The sequence below is a fragment of the Cardiocondyla obscurior genome, linkage group LG15 (genome assembly GCF_019399895.1).
Source record: "Cardiocondyla obscurior isolate alpha-2009 linkage group LG15, Cobs3.1, whole genome shotgun sequence".
NCBI classification, from domain to species: domain Eukaryota; kingdom Metazoa; phylum Arthropoda; class Insecta; order Hymenoptera; family Formicidae; genus Cardiocondyla; species Cardiocondyla obscurior.
Window position 1 is genome coordinate 4545778 of NC_091878.1, and position 18348 is coordinate 4564125.

The 18348-nt window shown below is 42.0% G+C and overlaps 1 protein-coding gene across 1 annotated transcript in view; it reads right to left on the reverse strand.

Annotated features, from left to right (window-relative positions):
- LOC139108686 (uncharacterized) overlaps positions 1-8847 on the reverse strand; it is a 79366-nt gene extending 70519 nt beyond the window's left edge. Inside the window, exons 1-2 of the mRNA XM_070667175.1 lie at positions 8548-8847; positions 3028-3456 (exon numbers count right to left, since the gene is read on the reverse strand). Coding sequence (XP_070523276.1) covers positions 3028-3279 — 252 coding nt within the window. The 5' untranslated portion in view covers positions 3280-3456; positions 8548-8847. The remainder of the gene's footprint in view (positions 1-3027; positions 3457-8547) is intronic.
- Between the last annotated feature and the right edge of the window lie 9501 nt (positions 8848-18348).

Here is an 18348-nt window from a genome sequence, read left to right on the forward strand (position 1 = left end):
TGATAGAGAGAAAGAGTAGCTGAGAAATCGGTTCATTATTTCGAGGCGAGCTAGGAAATTAAAATAGACAATACTAAAATACTAGCACCTGTACTTATTTTTCTCTGATTACTACGATTTTCAAATTACAACTTTTCCTTAACTATTTTATTAATTTACACGATTAATTATTTTCTAATACTGGATTAAACTTTTAACTTCGATCATCTTGCTTGACAAGCGTAAAAGAGTTAGGGAAACGTATTTGACATTACTCGGGGGAGAAAAAAAAAAAAGAACTAAACAAACATAGCGACAATCAGGAACAAACACGCGACGAGAAAACAAAACGAAGATACTGAAGCGTAAATTGAAACATATGCAGCTGCGGCCGTTTTGAAATAATTACGAGCAACGCCAACGGCGTTTATTTTAAACAAAAAACGCAACGTGTAGCATTTTTTTTTTTTTTTTTTTTTTTTCGTGTTTGTTATTCAAAATTCGAAATATTTAGTTTTTGTAACCAATCATTTCTGTTGAATTTCCAATAGCGATATGCGTAAAATATCACGGTCAACCACTGGTCATTTTATAATGTATTGGTTTCGTTACGAAAAATAGATCTTTCAATTCTTGATCCGCTTCATATTTCTGTATCTTTCAGAATTTAGATACATGCATCTAGGCTCATTCATTAATTCAAATTGATATAATTTTTTTTTTTTTTAATACTGATGCAATACCGCGAGCTGCAAAATTTCTTAAAAATCGTATCGCTGGCAATAAGCGTCTGATTCGAAAAAGGCCGCTTCAAAAGTATCGCAGGGTATCGAGCGATGAAATACACTTCGAATTCGACGAGGCCAGGGAAAAATGATTTTGCCGATCAATCGCCGTTCCACAGACGCGCGGGAAAATATGTGTGTGCATTTTCAATGGATCGCATGTGATAGCTCTCTTTGAACTTGCAATCTCTTTCATTTAGGCCGTTTTGCCGGTCCCGATATTTTTTCAGTTCTTTTAACGGTGATATTCCTTTGGCGCGATTTTCCGCGATTGCGCATCGATATTATTGAAATTTGTCGGAGGGGAAGAGAGGGAGAGAAAGAGAGAGAAAGAAAAGAAAGAACACGATCGAAGTGAGCAACGAAACCACTTCTCGATCGAGAGTCATTGATAAATCGCGAAAGAAACGTGATATTTAAAATTCGAATCATTTACTTGTTGATCTCGCACAAACACGTTCGAACGACACGAGCCATTTAACGAGTCCTTATTATAATTCAACCGCGTTTAATTTTTCTGTTCCAAGTTGTCATTAAAAAAAAAAATAAAATAAAATTGTCTAGTATCGATCGTCTGGTCACTGTCCAGCGCGGACCATGTTTGTAAATACCAGACACCTAAACGTTTTTTTCGCCGCGTACTTGTTCACTGTTGCGATCTGACCTGACGCAAATCTTGCTCGACTGCCGAATTCGCCGGGCAAACCGGTTCTCGCTGTCCGCGCGTCTTCCACCTTGCGAACTTGGTACGCCAAGGCTGCCGGCCAGATGTCAACACACGTACGTACTCACACTACCGCGGCGGTCGGTAATCTCAGCAGTCGAACGCGCGTTAACTCACGCAACGCTCGCTCGACTGCCGAATTCGCCGGGCGAACCGGTTCCTCGCCGTTCGCCGCCCGCGCGTCCTCCACCTCGCGAACTTGGATTCTTGGAACGCGAAGGCTGCCGGCCAGACGTAAACACACGCACGTACTCACACTACCGCGGCGGTCAGCGGGCCCTGCGACCAGCGATTTCGGCAGTCGAGCACGTATTGGATAGGTCAAGACGCGCGGTAGACTTAGCACGCGACGAAAAACGTTTAGATATCCAGCTTATCTATGTTACATTTCTGGCCACGGTGCTGGACAGTTTCGCTAGACAGCCACGAGATGAACCACAAATTGACTAGGTAATTATCAGGTAACGGTGGGAATTAATTTCAACTCGGGTACGCTCGCAGTTTCATTTTATAGAGAACTGAGTACCGCACGGACGTTACGATCTTTTACTCCGAGCGTTTGCTTTCGCACCGCTTTATTATAACAGACGGAATTCTTTCTCTTTTCCCGACGTGGTGGACCGTCGCGGCGGTCGAAGGGAGGAAATCGCGAGGCATGCAGAAACGGCTGCGACCAATCGGCTTTTATCCCGCGAAAACGCTTATCCGATAACTATTGTTTGCACGCTTCCATTTACGAGGTGAATTTTCCATGCCGCGGTCCCCGTGCCATTTATCGGCCGTAACCGTCGCCGGTGCCGTCTAATAAATATCACTGGCCGAGCGATTTTATTTTAGTACCTTTAACGCGCTCTCTGCCTCTTCTTCAACGTGATCGGCGTTATCGACCATGCCAGCATGATGACCGCCGCGAGCTTAATTGGCCAACTTTTCAAAATCAGCGAAACACAAATGACGCGATCAACTTTTTTTTATATTTTATTGCTTGGCAATTTTGTTTAAACTCGCGAGACTTTAAAGAGAAATTTTAATTAAAAAAGAAAAAAAAAGAAATTGGATTGTTTTTTTTTGTGTTAACGGAGATGAAATATCTTTTTCTGCGATGAGAAAACACAATGCGTCGGCCGGATCGTGAATATTTGTTAGACGGTCAAAGCCGTTGACACGTGTTCTCTGCGGCGCGGAAAAGATATGCAACGGGATCGTCGTAAGAAAACAGAGGGTGCATAATACAGGGAGAGAAGCAAGAAAATTTTCACACCAAGAAGGAAGCTTTATATTTCCCTCGTATGTAAACGAATGTGAAAATTCGTTCGAGAAAATTGAAATTCGGCCCTTCCCCCTTTCGCCGCAAAGAACATCGCGGGTTTGAAAACTGGCAGGAGTATTCCGTTCACAGCTTTCTTCACGTGTTTCTAAATTTATTCTTTTTCAAAAAAAAAAAAGAAAAAAAAATATCCATTAAAAAAAAAAGAAAATAAATTCATAGATTCTCTTAGGATTATTCGTATTGTTAAAACGATAAATGTAGATACTGACTGTTCGCCTCAGCACGGTCCTAACGGTCTCCACGTCCTGTCGTGTCGGCCAACGGGCGTAGACAACACCACTGAGCAGAAGGACGAACACTCCGATCCAGATAGTCCACGCCAGGACGTTGCGCGTTCTGGCGAGCAGTTTACGCGCCGCCCTCGTCGATATCACCTCCTGAGTCGGTATCTCCAACTTCTGCGCCCGCCTCAATATGTCTTGTAGTCGCTTCTTGGCCTGCTCCACGTCCGGCACCCCCATCGTCCTCGGCCTTATCTTTATCCACTCGTTCTCACCACGTTGATCCCGAATCCCGTGGGGCCGCGTCCTCGCCCGTCGAGCAGCCGCCGAAGACTCACGATGGAGACATTAAGACCCGACGGGTTCGCAGAGTTGTCTCATATAAAGCCCTCCTCCTCCTCGTAATTGCGCGATTTTCTGCAAAAATCACACTCGTGATCTTTTTATACTCCGTGGTCGCTCCGTTGTTTCTTAAAACGCGCGAAAAAGCGTACGTAACCTCGCTCGCCCGCCAAGTCTCTCTTGGCGCGTAAATTTTCCGCCGCGCGATACCTTTCGTTTTAACGCTCGCCCAACGTAACATTCGTTAAAATTAAAAGAAGGTCGCACCCCGATGATATTTGCTCGCTAATTACGAGCCGCGTGATCTCCCCAAGCGAACCAGGCAGCAGATTTAATATTGAACGAACTGCTCGGTAGCCCTTTACGAAGAAATAATTTCTAACTGACCCCACCTTCGTGGCGTCTTTCGCTTCTCCGTTTTCCCCGAGTCCGGCGTAATCGATTCTGGAATTATTCCCGCACCGCGATAATTACCTAATAATTTCAGGATCGATTCCTCTTTCCCTCTCCCCCTTCTATCCCGACAGGAATGATGCACGCGGAAACTCGTCCCTAATTTCCTGCCGCGTGAAAGTTCGACCTAGTTTTGCTCTCAACCTCCAAGGATTATAAAGCCTCGGCGCACGTGTCAGGCACGCTAACGATTTGACGCGCATCACAAACAATACGGTTTCTTCAACAAGTTTAGTTTTTAATAATTATATAGCCGTTTGACGTCTAAGAATATAATTAGTCACGTGTTACATATCGAGTGCCAGAAATTTTCTCAATGTCTAAATCAAACTTGAAGATTATTTCATACATAAAGCTCAATCGAACGGATTAACTTTGTTATAAATAACTTTGTAAAATAATCTTGTTTTTTTCTATTATTTAAATCAAAATCAATTCATTTCAAACTGTTGTAGGACGCAATTTATTTGGAATAAAAATATTGCATTTGCTTACGTTAAAAAAAAAAAAAAAAAATACGCAAAAAAAAAAAAAAGTTTTTAAAAACATCCGGCTCGTTTTCTGCCGCTGTTGTTTCATTCCGCGCATTACTGTCATTTAACGTTATACTCCTATTTCTCCCAGGCTTAATTTCTCTATTGTTTGGCGAGGTCTATCATCAAGAATTCTATCTCTTCATTAAGCCCCGTAACTTTTCCTTCTTTGAATTATAATTCAGGCTCTGTTTTACGATTGAATGAGATCTCTTTTCGGGTATCTCGAGAGTTTCCGGTCGGCGGGGCTTCTTCGTTAGTTTCTTATAAATTTCTCGAACGGCACTTCGCTGGCCCCGTCCGTCGGATTACGTGGTCAAAAAATCTTTTGTGAATCTTCGAGCGAAACTTTTCGCGTGCCCCCCTTCCTCCGGCCGCGCCCCGCGGGGACGACGTTGGCGGCTGAATGGGAGCGGTTTATCTTCTAAAAGAAGTTTCCGCGTGTATGAGGGGAGGAAATACCCCTTCGATCAAACCACGACGAGCCGCGAGAAGAGCACCGGGCCAGTGATTCTCCATCATCTTCCTCTTCGCCAAGACGTCGATCATTTATCACACGCGCGTTCAACATTAATCAGCCGCTTTTGTACTAGCGGCGGAATCCCTAGAATTCATGATACTAATAAAGGAATTCGACTCGAAATTAACCGGAGCGCACGGAATTACGACTTTTTCATGATTACAAATGTGGCTGGCAAACGTAGCGACGAATTTATCGATAACGTTCCTGGAAAAAAAAAAGATTCATAAATATAATCGTCGAGGCTTCCTTATTTTTTTTTTTTTTTTTTAATTTATTATTTCGAAGCTTCTTTTCGACGTCTTTTCGTATGTGCGTTATTGTTATTGTATATTCCTTAACTATTTCTGTAATGCTTCAGAGAAGCGTTGTTTCGGGAAGTTCAATAGTACCGCTATCCCATTCTAAATGCAATTACAATATACAGGCTTGCAATACTAGCGATAGTATCCTGTTTCGAACCATAGAATTGATGTTTTCGATACTCTGTCCAAATTCCCTCTTTGCAGCGCAATGCAGAGCACTTGCGTTTGCGAACAACAAACTGTGTTACTTGCTAAAATTGTCTCGTCTTCTTTTTACGTTTATCTCCTTTCTTTTCTTTTTTTTTTTTTTTTTTTTTTTTTTCTTTTCTATTTGGACTTTCTCGAGTTCACTTCGGTCTCACTTGACTTTTAAACGATTGGGAATGAAGCCGCTCCTTTAAAAATTACCAACTGCAAGAGATACCCCGTAAAACATTATTATTTCCAAACGAACAAAGAATCGTAATAACTTGCGCACACCGAGATATGGCTTTGTTCAAGTCGGGCTTTCGGTATAACTAACGGCTGATCGGAAAGTGGCGCCGCGCAAATAGCGGTCGATTAATCTTTCGTTCGCGGAGAAACTGCGCCGGCCAGTTGACTGGAGTATAAAATCGTTAGTAGCGGACAATTTTAATGCGTCGCTTATTCTCGCGCTAAGCCCCCCCCCCCTTCTTCTCCCGACGGCCGGAGGAGGGTAATGTAAAATACAGAGAATTTATACGTACGTACACGGCGGGGTAGTAATACCCGCTGTAGTAAGCAGCGAATCCGTTTTGTGCTCTCGCGCGGAATAACTCATTTGACGTTAGCTAAACACGATGAACTAGATTCCGAGTGAGACGCCGCGCCGGGATATCGCCAGCTAACGTCTACGAGTCCGAGATTGTCTCGGCAAACACGCTTGCTAATTCATAATCTCTCCGGAGACCGTTCTGAAGATGGAGATGCGCCACACTCGATTACACCCGAGAATCCCCGTCGCAGGGAAATCGCGTTCCGAGGAAATTACAGAAATCTTCCGCGATGAATGGGGAAAACGTGTTAATTAAGCTCCTCGCCGTTCGGCATCAACAATTTCGCGAGCGGCGTTTTAAAGAAAGCGAACGCTGAGGGCGCAACAGATGTTAACCCTATCGTCGAACGGGTCGAGCGGATTGGGAAATTTTAAAGAATTTTTTTTCGTTTCTTTTTTCTTTTTTTTTTTTCTTTTTTTATTTATTTTTAAAAAGTCGTTTAATTTTATTTTTCGCGTAACAATGTAGCATTTATTGATGCGCGCGTCGCAACGGTGAATATAATCAAACGTATTTGATATAAACATTAATCACTTTACGCAAAATCGATCGTGGATATTAATTAATTCAGATGTGTTTTTATCGTTCGCGTTTACAAGCGTTTGTCGTGTTCTCTCTTTCTCTCTCTTTTTTTTTTTTATTTATTTTTTTTTTTTTTTACTGTTTTAATTACAACGCGAATAATAAGGTTACAAAGTATCGGAGCAAGTCGAGTGTAATCACGTCGGGATTTGTCGGAAATTATGCGGTAATGATATCGCGTTTCTGAAGTTCAGAGGGCAATCATATATGATTGCGTTTGAAGTACGTCGTCCGATATCAAACCCTCGTGCCTAATTGCAGTGCTCTTGATTCAAAGACACAAATCATTCGAGCGAAAGCTATCCTTCTCCGCCGAACAACGAAAATCATTAAACGGAGATAGAGCATTCGCGTTTTATAATTATCACGGCAAACGTATTGATCCCGTGTTTATTTATGAAAGAAATTATGGTAAAAATAGGATTAATTATTTTTAGTGGGAGATAAATTTTACTCGTAATCCACACATACATATATTTTACCCATTAATAATTAAATCACGATTGATTAATTAAATATTGTAAATTTTAATTAAAATTCTCATAACGCAGTGTATGTTTAATACATTAACAATTAATATCATAATATTATTTCTACCAAGCATTGCGGGAATACATTGCACTTCGAGCAAATTATTTTTTTTTTTTTCTTTAATCGTTACATAAACTTTGCGCGTCCGATTATTTCGATTTGTATTAAAAATGTAACTCAAGGTCCAATTTAAATAACCAAATTGCTCGAAGTTTATTCTTCTTAATAAGTTTATCAATTCTTTACATAGTTTACATCTACGTCGTTTTATCGCTGCGAATTTGGTATCAGATCATTAGCACCATTCTTCTTTTTCTTTAATTTGCTCTTTTTCTTTTCAACGCAAGTTACAATCGACTATAAGAACATTTATCGCGTTTCGTCCGACTAATGTCTTAGGACTAATGTCTCAGAGCGAATCGAGAAACCGGTTAAACTGCAGTTAACTCTAATAAACTTACGAAAGTAGTTTGTACCGTAATATTATACGTCTCGACTCGGCTATCGGAATGCACAATTGGAAAGTAGAGCGTAAGCATTTTCGCTTTAGGCGATCGCGATGTCTCGTTACCGTCGATGACATTTATTCGCCGCGTCATATCGTCGGCGTAAAGAGCTCCGCGATGATTGTCGTAACGTTTTGACCGGCGCGTTATTTCCGACGCCCGCAAGAAGTGCACATCCTGTCGATTTTACTCAATTTCATCTACGCGGGCCGTCCAAGCTCCCGTGACGTTTGAAAAATATAATCGGGACTTCGCCCGGTCAACGCTCGCAGTATAAAACAATTAAATTTGTTCGCATTCCGCTCGCTCGTCGAGTAACTTCGCTCGCACGTCGAGCGCGGATCTCTCGTGCTATATTGCCCTTCGTGCCGCCGACAAGCGAATTGGCAAGTGATTGCCATAGGATTTTGCTAGTACCCCGGCCAAACGTATCCCGTCGAGTAACATGTGACGATTAAATCGCCGCGCATTCCACTTGCGTTAGCGAACGTCATCGCCATCAATATGCAATCGCTTGATATTGCTACGTGTCGCCGCAGTTATTTGGTCGACGTTGTCGAACGGTACGCGATTACGTGCGTTACACGATGTTACTGGTACCGAGCTACTTCGTCTCCGCGATCGGTCATCTCGCCGTCGGGGGAAAATAATTAGTGAGCTGCCGAATGATGAGACTGCCGGTGTCGAATCAATTAGCCGGCGGTCGCTACGCGAGCGAATCTTGTCGTCCAGGTTGCTCGGCATCGCCGATGCGGAGCAATCGGGCCGACACACACACTCGATCCGCATTAGCCAGTTCTCTCGTTGACGCGGTGGACGGCGTATGTGGCTCTCTATCGTGTGCAATATCGCACTCCTACCGAAATCTCTATCTCTCGCGAGGCGACGTCTTAGAGCGAGCGAGGTTACGGCCCGGCTGCGTTTCTTTGGGATCCTTACTGTGTGTCGTCGCTCCTCCCTCGGCGAGAACACTTTTACCCATCAGTGACTTCAGCGAGACGATACACAATCCTCGACTGGCGTTACGACACCCCGTGGCGTACTCGCGCGCACGTGTTTTCCGGGCTTTACGTCCCCGTATGGGCGAGGTTTTTAGACTACGGTCGGCATCGGGGCGCTCGTCTACCGCCGGCGAGAACGGCTCTCGCGTCCGTGGCGCTTGTCAGAGGGACGCAAACCGGAGCGAAGACGGAAAATCCGAACCCACCTCGCGAACGGTGTCGCGATTCCCCGGACGGGCAAGAACTGACCGGCCTCGCTGAGGGTAGCTACCCTTATAGATATACGACGACGGGGGTGCGCGCATGTGCATGCACCAGCGACGATGCCGCGCCACGCTGCGGATCCGGCCGGCGCGCTAAAGGGTCGCGCCGATTGGTCCGGTCGCGAGGGGGTGAACGAGTAGCTACCACCAGGGGTGAAAGTCGGTCGCTCGGCCGGAAAGTGACAGTGATAAGAACCCGTGCATGTGTGCCGGACGCGAAGGCGAGAAGCGCATAGATCTTCCGACGTCGCGAAGATGTTGATCGACGTATCATGCGAATTTATTCCACGCGAGATTTATTATCCTCGATGAAAGAGAGGGGTAGAAAGAACTAACACGACGATGATAATTGACGGCAAAATCGATTGAATTAATTAGATGTTTGATTAAAATTAAAACACAATTTCTTTTTTTTTTTTTTTTTTTAACGAGGAATTAATTTAAGCACGTAAAGTTTGTAAACGGATCTTAGTTATGAAATTTATTTGCAATTGTTTATTTATTAATTGCTGAATATTTATTTAGAATATCTCCGTTCTTCTGCAGTGCCTGCGAGAAATATGAATTAAGTAAATATAACTTATTATTTTAAAAGAACAATACATAATTCTCACGCGCGTTTAAATATGCGTACACATGACCTGGCAGTAAAGTTATTGCGGAATATATCTAATATCTATGGCGGAGCTACGTCGTGCAAGTTTCGACTTGTAGATAAGCCACATAACTTCGCAGCGATATGTTTTGTATTATAACATTTTTATGCATAAATTAAGAAGAAAAAAAATAAGTTATTAAAAGAGTAATTTATGAGGAAACAAAAAACGTTAACATTAACGTTTAAAATACGTAAGGAAAATAACACTCTTTTGAAATTAATTGATATTTTATTGCAATTTAAATTTTTATCACAGGCCGAATTATGTCGAATTAGTACACAAAGCGGTAAAAAAATGGAAGTAACGTATAAAACTTGTGACGCTCATAAAGGTACGTGTTCGCACAATACCGTTTCTGCAAAAGAATTTCGCAACAAGATTTGTTATAAAACTTCTATAGAATCACTGATTACTCACCTTTTTTCGCCATATTACGCGCTCTCTCTTTCTGCAGAGAGTGTAGAGTCTAGGCAGCGAAACAAAAAAAAAAAAGAAAAAGAAAGAAGGAAAAGAAAAAAAAAACAGCGAAAACTCGCACGCTCGGCAGATCAAAGAAAAGGAGGTAACCGAAGTGGCGCGCGGAAACGAAGTTTTTAATTTACGTCGCTGAAAGTAATATGTCGTCGACGACGAAAATGCGCGAAACGTGGAATTCGGTGGGAAATATTCTCCGGGGCCGAGCAGTTCTCATTTCGCCCCCGTTCAAATATGTGCCCTACCACGCGTCCTGCGCGCATACTTCGAGTCGCACTGCTCGTGCCGCTAAAACTCCCGTAATTGCAAGAATCCTTCAGCGACTTCCCGCCACGTTTTTCTCCGCTCTTCTCTCTTTGCTCCGCGGCGCGCTTTTTATTGCCCGAACGGTTAGCAAATTCGTGCGAAAATGTTCCCGCGAACTATTTCAAATCGCCGACCCGCGCAAATCCGTTGGAAAATGAAAAGAATTTTCGATGGGATATAATCATTCTTAGCATAGTATTTAGCTACTGACTCTATAACGCACGTTCCCACTTAATATTTGGCGTCCACTCGACAATTCTATCTGATTTTACTGGTACGAAAAAAGAAATTGAATATTAGTGTCGACTATTTTTATACGCGTACTTTTTTCATCCGCCTAACTTTCGGCGAAGTAAGTTACGCTTGTTGTTAGTTTTGCCGAAATTCATAAATTTAAAGCGCGGAAAGCGAAGAGAGAAAGTGAGAAGTATGCAAATTCAGCTCAAAAGCTGTTCATGAATATCAGCAGTCGTACTGTTTTTCTCGCTGACAAAACCGCCGCCACGTGCTCGCGTGCGTTTGCAATTCGCTCGCATGTTCAGCGTCGATAAGCGCTATCAGAAGCGTTCCGGCTCATTCGACGCGCGACCAATTACTTTTGCTCCGGGGCACTTAACGGAGACAATGAGAGCACGTCGAAGGCGGAAAATCAAGTGGCGGGAAAACGTCGGGGCCTGTCACGTTTACTGTACAAATGTCGCGTGCAATCGTCCGCGAAGATAACGAGATCGTTAATTAGCGGTCGCGAAAAAATCGCGCGGGGTGAAATAAACAGATCACTCTCGCACAAAAAAAAAACGCGCCCGGCGCAAGAAATAAATGATTTTCTTTAAAACGTCGATCAAAACTTTTTCTTATTTTTTTCTTTTTTTAATTTGTTTTTTTTACAAGAAACGCAAACGTTGTTAATCTGTGATCGCTGCCGCGTAAAATTATCCTGAATATGAGAAATCGATTGGTATCGCACGCGTTTAGCTCGCGGAAAATGTGAAATTTTGTTCTTTGACTGATTCCCGAATAAATCAAGCTCGACTTGTTACGCTCGTTACAAAAGACACACTTTGTATCAATCGTGAATAGTTTCATTGTTTAATTCGGTAGGGTTTAATTTAATTCATAATTAAATAATATTGTATAAAGCACTTTCGAAATTTAATACAAAATATAATCACGAACAATTGGCACCCGGAGATTTAGCAAACAAATGTCGAATTTATGAGTAAATTTATAACAAAGTTTGTCACTTATTTATGAAAAGATATCGCATTACATGTTATTTATAATTCAAGAACTATCGAGTACGCTTATATTCAAACATTCTTGTTATGCGCGACTGTGCAACTTGTTTTAAAACATCGTGTGCATTATTAATTGCATTATATCATTTATTATTCATAAAGGAAACAAAGGAAGTAAAAAATTATATATTCCTTCGTTTTGTACTTTCTCATTTGCAAACCATGCACCAAATTAATAGCGATAAAGAACCAGAGGGTGAGAAAGAAAGAAAAAAAGAAAAAAACTAAATGACAAAAGTCGAACGAGAGATGAGAAAATCGATTATTAAATTCGAATTTTTGCATATTAATTCGGAATCAAATAAAATATAACCCACGTAAGGATTAAAGCGAGAAAATAGCGGTGAAACTTCATTTGATCACAATTGCCACTATATTGAAAATGCATCGACATATTTTGACGTAAAAGCTCGCCGGCTCAGTGCGAATAGAAGAGGGAGGGGGGAGGAACCGCAGCGTCTCGTTACGCGAAGTTCCAGCAAAACGAAAACGTTGTAATAACATCGTCGCGGGCTTGTCGATAAAACCGCGCAGAAACGAGAGATAAAAGAATATTTAATCAGCGCGCATGAAGTGGCGCGGAGATGGATAACAAAAAGTAGAAATTGTCCCCCAAACGGAAGAGGCCCCTCGAGTACGAGATAGAGAGGGCGAGATAAACGCGCGGTTAATTAGTATGCAAAGTTTGGGAATACCGTTGACGAGTTAACAGCGAGAGCGTCACCTCCGGACGATGTTACGCGAAGGCTCGCGCAAATAAATTGCGAGGGAATTATTAGGTCGCGATTCGCGCAACGCGATAGATAAAGCGCAAAATGATATAAATTACAATTTAAATAATTTGTTTAAATAAACTGCCTCTGATACTCGCGACGCGTACGATTGAAAACTCGCGCGATATTTTCATCGTTGTTGTTGTTATTATTATTTTGTTTATTTAATTTTTTTTTTTACGCAATCGTTTAACGCGACTGGACATTTTGTTGCGACGGTCCAGCGTCGTTAAAGCATTTATCAGCTTCGAATTGATGCTCGAGAAGCCCGATACTGCTTAGTCATTTGATAAAGCATCAAATGCGAGATGATGCTCTCTCTTCGAGGGAGATAAGGATCGATTGAGGGGTAGCGAAGAGATGGACACTAAGTGGATGAGAGAGTATTTGGAGAGTGATATCGACTGGCGAAACCTCGATGAAACAGGGATAGTGATCTAACGGAGAAGTCTCGAGAAATCTGGGGGTGGAAATCAAGAGACAGAAAGAGAGAGAGAGAGAGGCGATAGCAGAAACAGGTTACTACTATCAAACTACTCGATACTATCCAGAAGAGAATAAATGCTCGAGGAATGGATATCGAAAATCGAACGATACGCATCTGCCTATGTGATTTGAAATGCGCAGTATTGGTTTACAAATCGCGAGAACGACTGTTTAGAAAACGCCAGGGTGGAGTAATAAAAACAGCTGATTTGTAACTTGTATTGAAATATTAATTGAACGTTATATACGAATAAGATATATTTCAATGGTCTTGTAGGAAACGAAAGAAAGAAAGAAAGAGAAAAAGAAAAAAAAAAAAGACAAATAAGTTTGCGAAGAACAGAATAATATAATTTGCAGAAAAATGAAGGATAGGAATTATAATATGAATTAAGACAAATGTGTAATTAAGGTGAACTGCGCTGAAAGCTCGTGCGACGTTAAGGTATCGCGGGAATTCTTTTTTAGAGAGCGAAATATCATGCCGGGAATTACTTCGTCGCGAGTGAGCGCGATACGGCACGCGAATAAAACAAAGTATCCGCGGACGTCATCGTGATGAAGAGAAATCGGGAATCGTCGTCGGGGATCATTTGTCAAGTAGCTGCACTCGAGTGCTTTTGCGCTGATCCGTTTATTATTTGAAATCGCTGAAAAGACTGAAGGAAAGTGATCGAGCAGTTGGATGAGCGCAATTCGAATGGCGCAAAAAACCAGATTACGGTACAAAACTGACGAGAATCGTAGTTATTAAAACGTTTTTCGCGTGCGAAGGCAGGAGAAATAATTTTATTTTTTCTTTAATAAAAATTTTAATTAAAAGGAACGTAAATTAATGTTTTTTTTTTTTAATTTTTTTTTTTTAATACGTATACTTAAGAAGAGAAGAAAGTTTTAAAATATTTTAAAAGCGTTCTAGTCCGTTTTTCAAAATTTCACGTTTAAATCTGAGTATTCGAGTGACTGAATGCCAGGACACTGGGCGTACAAAGTCGAATATGCGGAGGAACATTCAAAGTGAAATGGTAGACGAGCGATCCGGCTGCAATCTTGACGAAGATCAGCGCTCGAGCACCGAATCGTTTGTCAGAGGGACACCGTAAAGATCCTTGCGAGTCGAATTCGCTCTTTATGCGCTCTAGACAGTCGTTTATTACCCTCGAAGGGTCGAGGAGTTGAATACGGTTAAGGGTAGTTCATCGCAGACCGTCTGAAGATGCCTATCATTCCAGAAAAGCATCGTTTCCTTCCCTCCTCGTCTTTCCTACTTTGTCACCAACTTATTTTGCTCCCGATCGCCGATTCCCCTTTCTCCCGATCCCCGACAACGGCATTATTGATTGGAATACTATTCCACGGCGCGTGAATGAGGAAAAACTGTTATATTAAAAGTGTTCAACATGCCTTCATGAAAAGGGATTGTAAAAGCCCCCCTCCCTTGCACTCGCGTTACCTCAGAATTTTCATAAACATTTCTAAGTCTTTTGGCAAACATTTTGCATAAAATACCGCCCGAAAGATTAATCTTAAATCCGAGAAAACTGGATTTTAAATTAAATTAAATTATACCTCTCTGTGTTTGCAAAATTAAATTTTTCAAACGTTTCGCTAAAGTAAATTAAGTCATTTATAGTGGCACTTTCTATTTATCTTGTTTACGAAAAGATTGCGGATTCTGTTTTTTGGGAAAATGCGCCCGGAATATTATTTCGCGTGCGTTTGGCGGGACGTATGCATTTCTCGGAGGGAAAATTTTTCTTCGCCGGCGTCTTCGTCGGCGCATCTTCTTTGCCGTCAACGCGATTATCTTCCCCATTGAGATGCGCTGCTCGCGGCAGGTTTGGCGAACCGTTTCTCTCGGGGATGACCGATCTTCGGGCGGGCTAAACGCGCGAAATGCGTAATTCACGTGCAGACGAGCTCGCAGAACCGCTTTTGCGGCAAAAGGGCCGCGCGTTCCATCACACCGGTACGGGCTTAAGGCGGAGATCGCGGTCGCGATACGTCAGGGATTTAATTGCCGGCTCGACGAGCTCAACCAGCTGCTCTCGGCGCGCGAGGCGTATTAGCCCTTCCGCCGCCGCCTCCTAATTTCAATTATTATCCCATCCGTTATTGCCACTCGGAAACGCCTCTTTTCAGCTCTCGGCTCCGCAACGAGCGAATAAATCGCGCACACCGTCCGTTTACCGCCGATTTATTCCCTGGCCTCCTCTCTGCCGTTACGATGAGCTCGTTCATAAACCATATTGCTAGGTGCCGCTCTTATTGATCGATCGGGTCTACCTCGTTCTCTGCAAGCACATCGGCAAAGAATAGACCTCTTCCGCGGTTACGCGGTTCAAAGGGATTCGGATGATAAAATTGGGCACAAATTGATATACGATAAAAATGTATGTATAATTTAATGTAATTATTAGACTTGCTTACAAAGTTGCTCTTACGGGTCTTCAATGCCTCTCAAAGCTGCTTTTCGTCTTAGCTTCTGTAATCTAGATTACGTTCTCCTGACAGCGTACCGTAAAAATATGGTAATTTTTTTTTAAGAAAAAGGTTACTTTAAACTATGACTGTAAATATGCGATGGTTGAAATAATCATTTCTCGTTCACGCGATCAGCGAGAACGCTAATTCAAACATCTTGATAACAAAAGAGATAAATGTATTTTACGAATTTTTCTTTTTTTTTTATAGTTGTAATACTTTTAATGATTTCCTTACGTGTTACAACAAGCATTTATTATAGTTTGCAATAACGAAGTATAATTATTGGAATTTCATTATGCAGTATATCAAAATGCAAAACGTTAGTAATATTAGTTAATTATGTACATTGATAGGCAGATATGGCATTTGCTGCGGCGAGCGGGGACGGCGGCTGGCGTACGTGACTTCTCTCTCTCTCTCGGCCGCCTGTGCGGGGAGGTGCAGTAGGCCGCGTTCCCTCTCAGTCCTCTGTGATCGGTGCTCCGCAACACATCTACGCGCGCGCTTCATGTGAGATTCGACGCACCCCACGCCGACGTCACGTACGCTAGCCGCCGTCGCAGCACCACGAACGCCATTCCTGACGGTGAGCGTACATACAGCTGCGGCGTTTCAGTAGTTGTAAAAACCGATAAATTTTACTAATTTCGCATTGTTAATTTTAATAATTATCGCATTCATTATTGCTCCTGATTCAATTTTGCCGGACAAACAAATAAATTACACGCTATTTTATCCGCTTGGAAATTTGGTATATTATGTGTCGTAATTAGTTCATTAACAAATTTATTGTCTTAATTAATAACATCATAACGCGCGTATTACTTCCGGTTTACTAGCGTTTTCAATTGGCGCGCCGGTATAATGTGCACCGTGGGAAAGATAAGCAATATAAATACCGATTGAAATAAAATCAAACACGATCGCACGCGTTATTAAAATATACGTTATTGTGATAATTGTACGAAAGTAATGATTATTATAGTGCTCTAGTTGCTCATCGCGTGAATATTAATAAGCGTATATTATATCAGCGTATTTAATCCGCGTGCACTTCTTTTTTTTTTTAATTACTGCCGCATTCGATCGCTCACGTATTGATATATTAGCGCCGTGATTTCGTTCGAAGGCCAAAGATAACGAAGGAAAGCGTCCGCAGACCGTAAACGATCGACATACTTCGCCGTTCATTCCCGCATTCGATATTCTTTAGTTGAAACGAATGGTTGCGAGGTCTGGGACGGCCTATAATGTCGATGGGTAGAAGAAGAACAAATTGCGCAACTTTCCTTAAGCTGCGCGGGAAGAAATGGTAGGGGAGAGAAAGGAGCAAAACGAAGGAATAACGAGTGGCAGACGGGGGTGGACGCGGTTGACAGAGGAAAGTGCGAAGAAAATTTTTCGCGGGATGAAGAGACGCGTGACGCATTTGTTTCTTTTTTTTTTTTCTTTTCTTTTTTTTTTTTTTCTTTGCTCAGAGCAACTTATTCGTCTTCGCTGGCTCTCCCTTTCCGTACCATTTTTTGTCCCGTGCTGCTGTTGGTGGCTTTATGCTTGTCCCGTTCGCCACGGTGCAGTAAGAATTTTATACTTAACTTCACTGAGACCGTTTTTATGGCTTTTCGCAACCCCACGCGAAATATTATATCAAAGGCTCAAGATAGAAGGAAATATAAACATAAGCAGATTTAAAAACGATGGGGGATGCCGAGTCTACCTGAGACATAATATATCAGAAGGTGTGGGAAAATACTATAACGTCGTTAAGATAAATTTGCAATTTCCGCTTTTCGTTTTTTTATAAGCCTCGAATTTTTCAACCGACACGGCGGAAAAGAAAGGGACTAAGATCGTCATGTGGTGACAGTAATTAACAAAAATATGTATTTAAATGATAAATTTGAAAATACGAGATGAGAAAAGGTATTATATGGAAATCAGTCATAAAAAATTTTATGAGTTTTTTTATTCCAATTTTATGCTAGGTTATTGCAAAAGAAATTTTGTCGAAAGAAAAGAAAGAAAAAAAAAATAGAATCTGAAGGAAAAATAAGAATTTTTTACATCCTTCAATGCTCTAGTATCAAAGAATTCATCTCGCTTAACGCCTTTTGCCGGTTCTGTTTACACTTGCAGGACCACGTTCCCTAGCCTAAGGGATGGAAAACTCGCTTTATCCCCGTAGACTTACCGGTTGGCGGCGTCGCCCGCGGGGGCGAAAAATATTAAAAACGATAAAGAACTCGGGCCGCGCTGTTTCTTCGTGCCTTCCTCGATGATAGATCGTCGTCGTGCGAGCATCGTTTTATCGCCCTTACACGGGAATCAGTGCCCTTCGCGCGCGCGTATAACCCAAGGCGTGTTAAGCAATAGCAGCCCTCGAGAAAGCGCAAACCGGGAAGCGGTTATAAATTTTTTGTAATGAAATTGCACCTTCGCACGCGTGATTTACGCGCTAATAGAGGACGCACATGTACGCCGCGCAGGATATCCCACCAACTGCTGTTCTTTTATCTTTTTTTTTTATCTTTAGTTAGGAAGTTCTTAGATAGCTCGGAGTCAATTTTTGCGGAACGGAAAGTATTGAGATGGGAACAGTTCCCCGAGCCATAAAATGAAGATGAAGAAGTTCCGAAAATCTTAATAGAGCCCGAATCCGTTTATTACGTTCACAGACGATTTAGCTTGATTATTTTAAGTCTCTTATTCTAATAATTGTAATACGCTCGCGGAGATATCCAGCGGTGATAAAAAGTCAAACAACTTACGGAACACGCTGGCATACATTTTATAAAGAAATTTGACCTCGTATTGACGGCCGTAATCTCGATTACATCTGTCGCGTGTTTCGTAAGGTTTCTATCAAACTTCAGAACGGCTTCTCTCCCGATGAATACGCCGGGCATTTTTCTCCAGAGAAAGTTTAATTGGACGACCTGCTTTTCGAGAACTTCGTAATTTTCAATATTAGACATCTTGTAGCGAATGTCTTT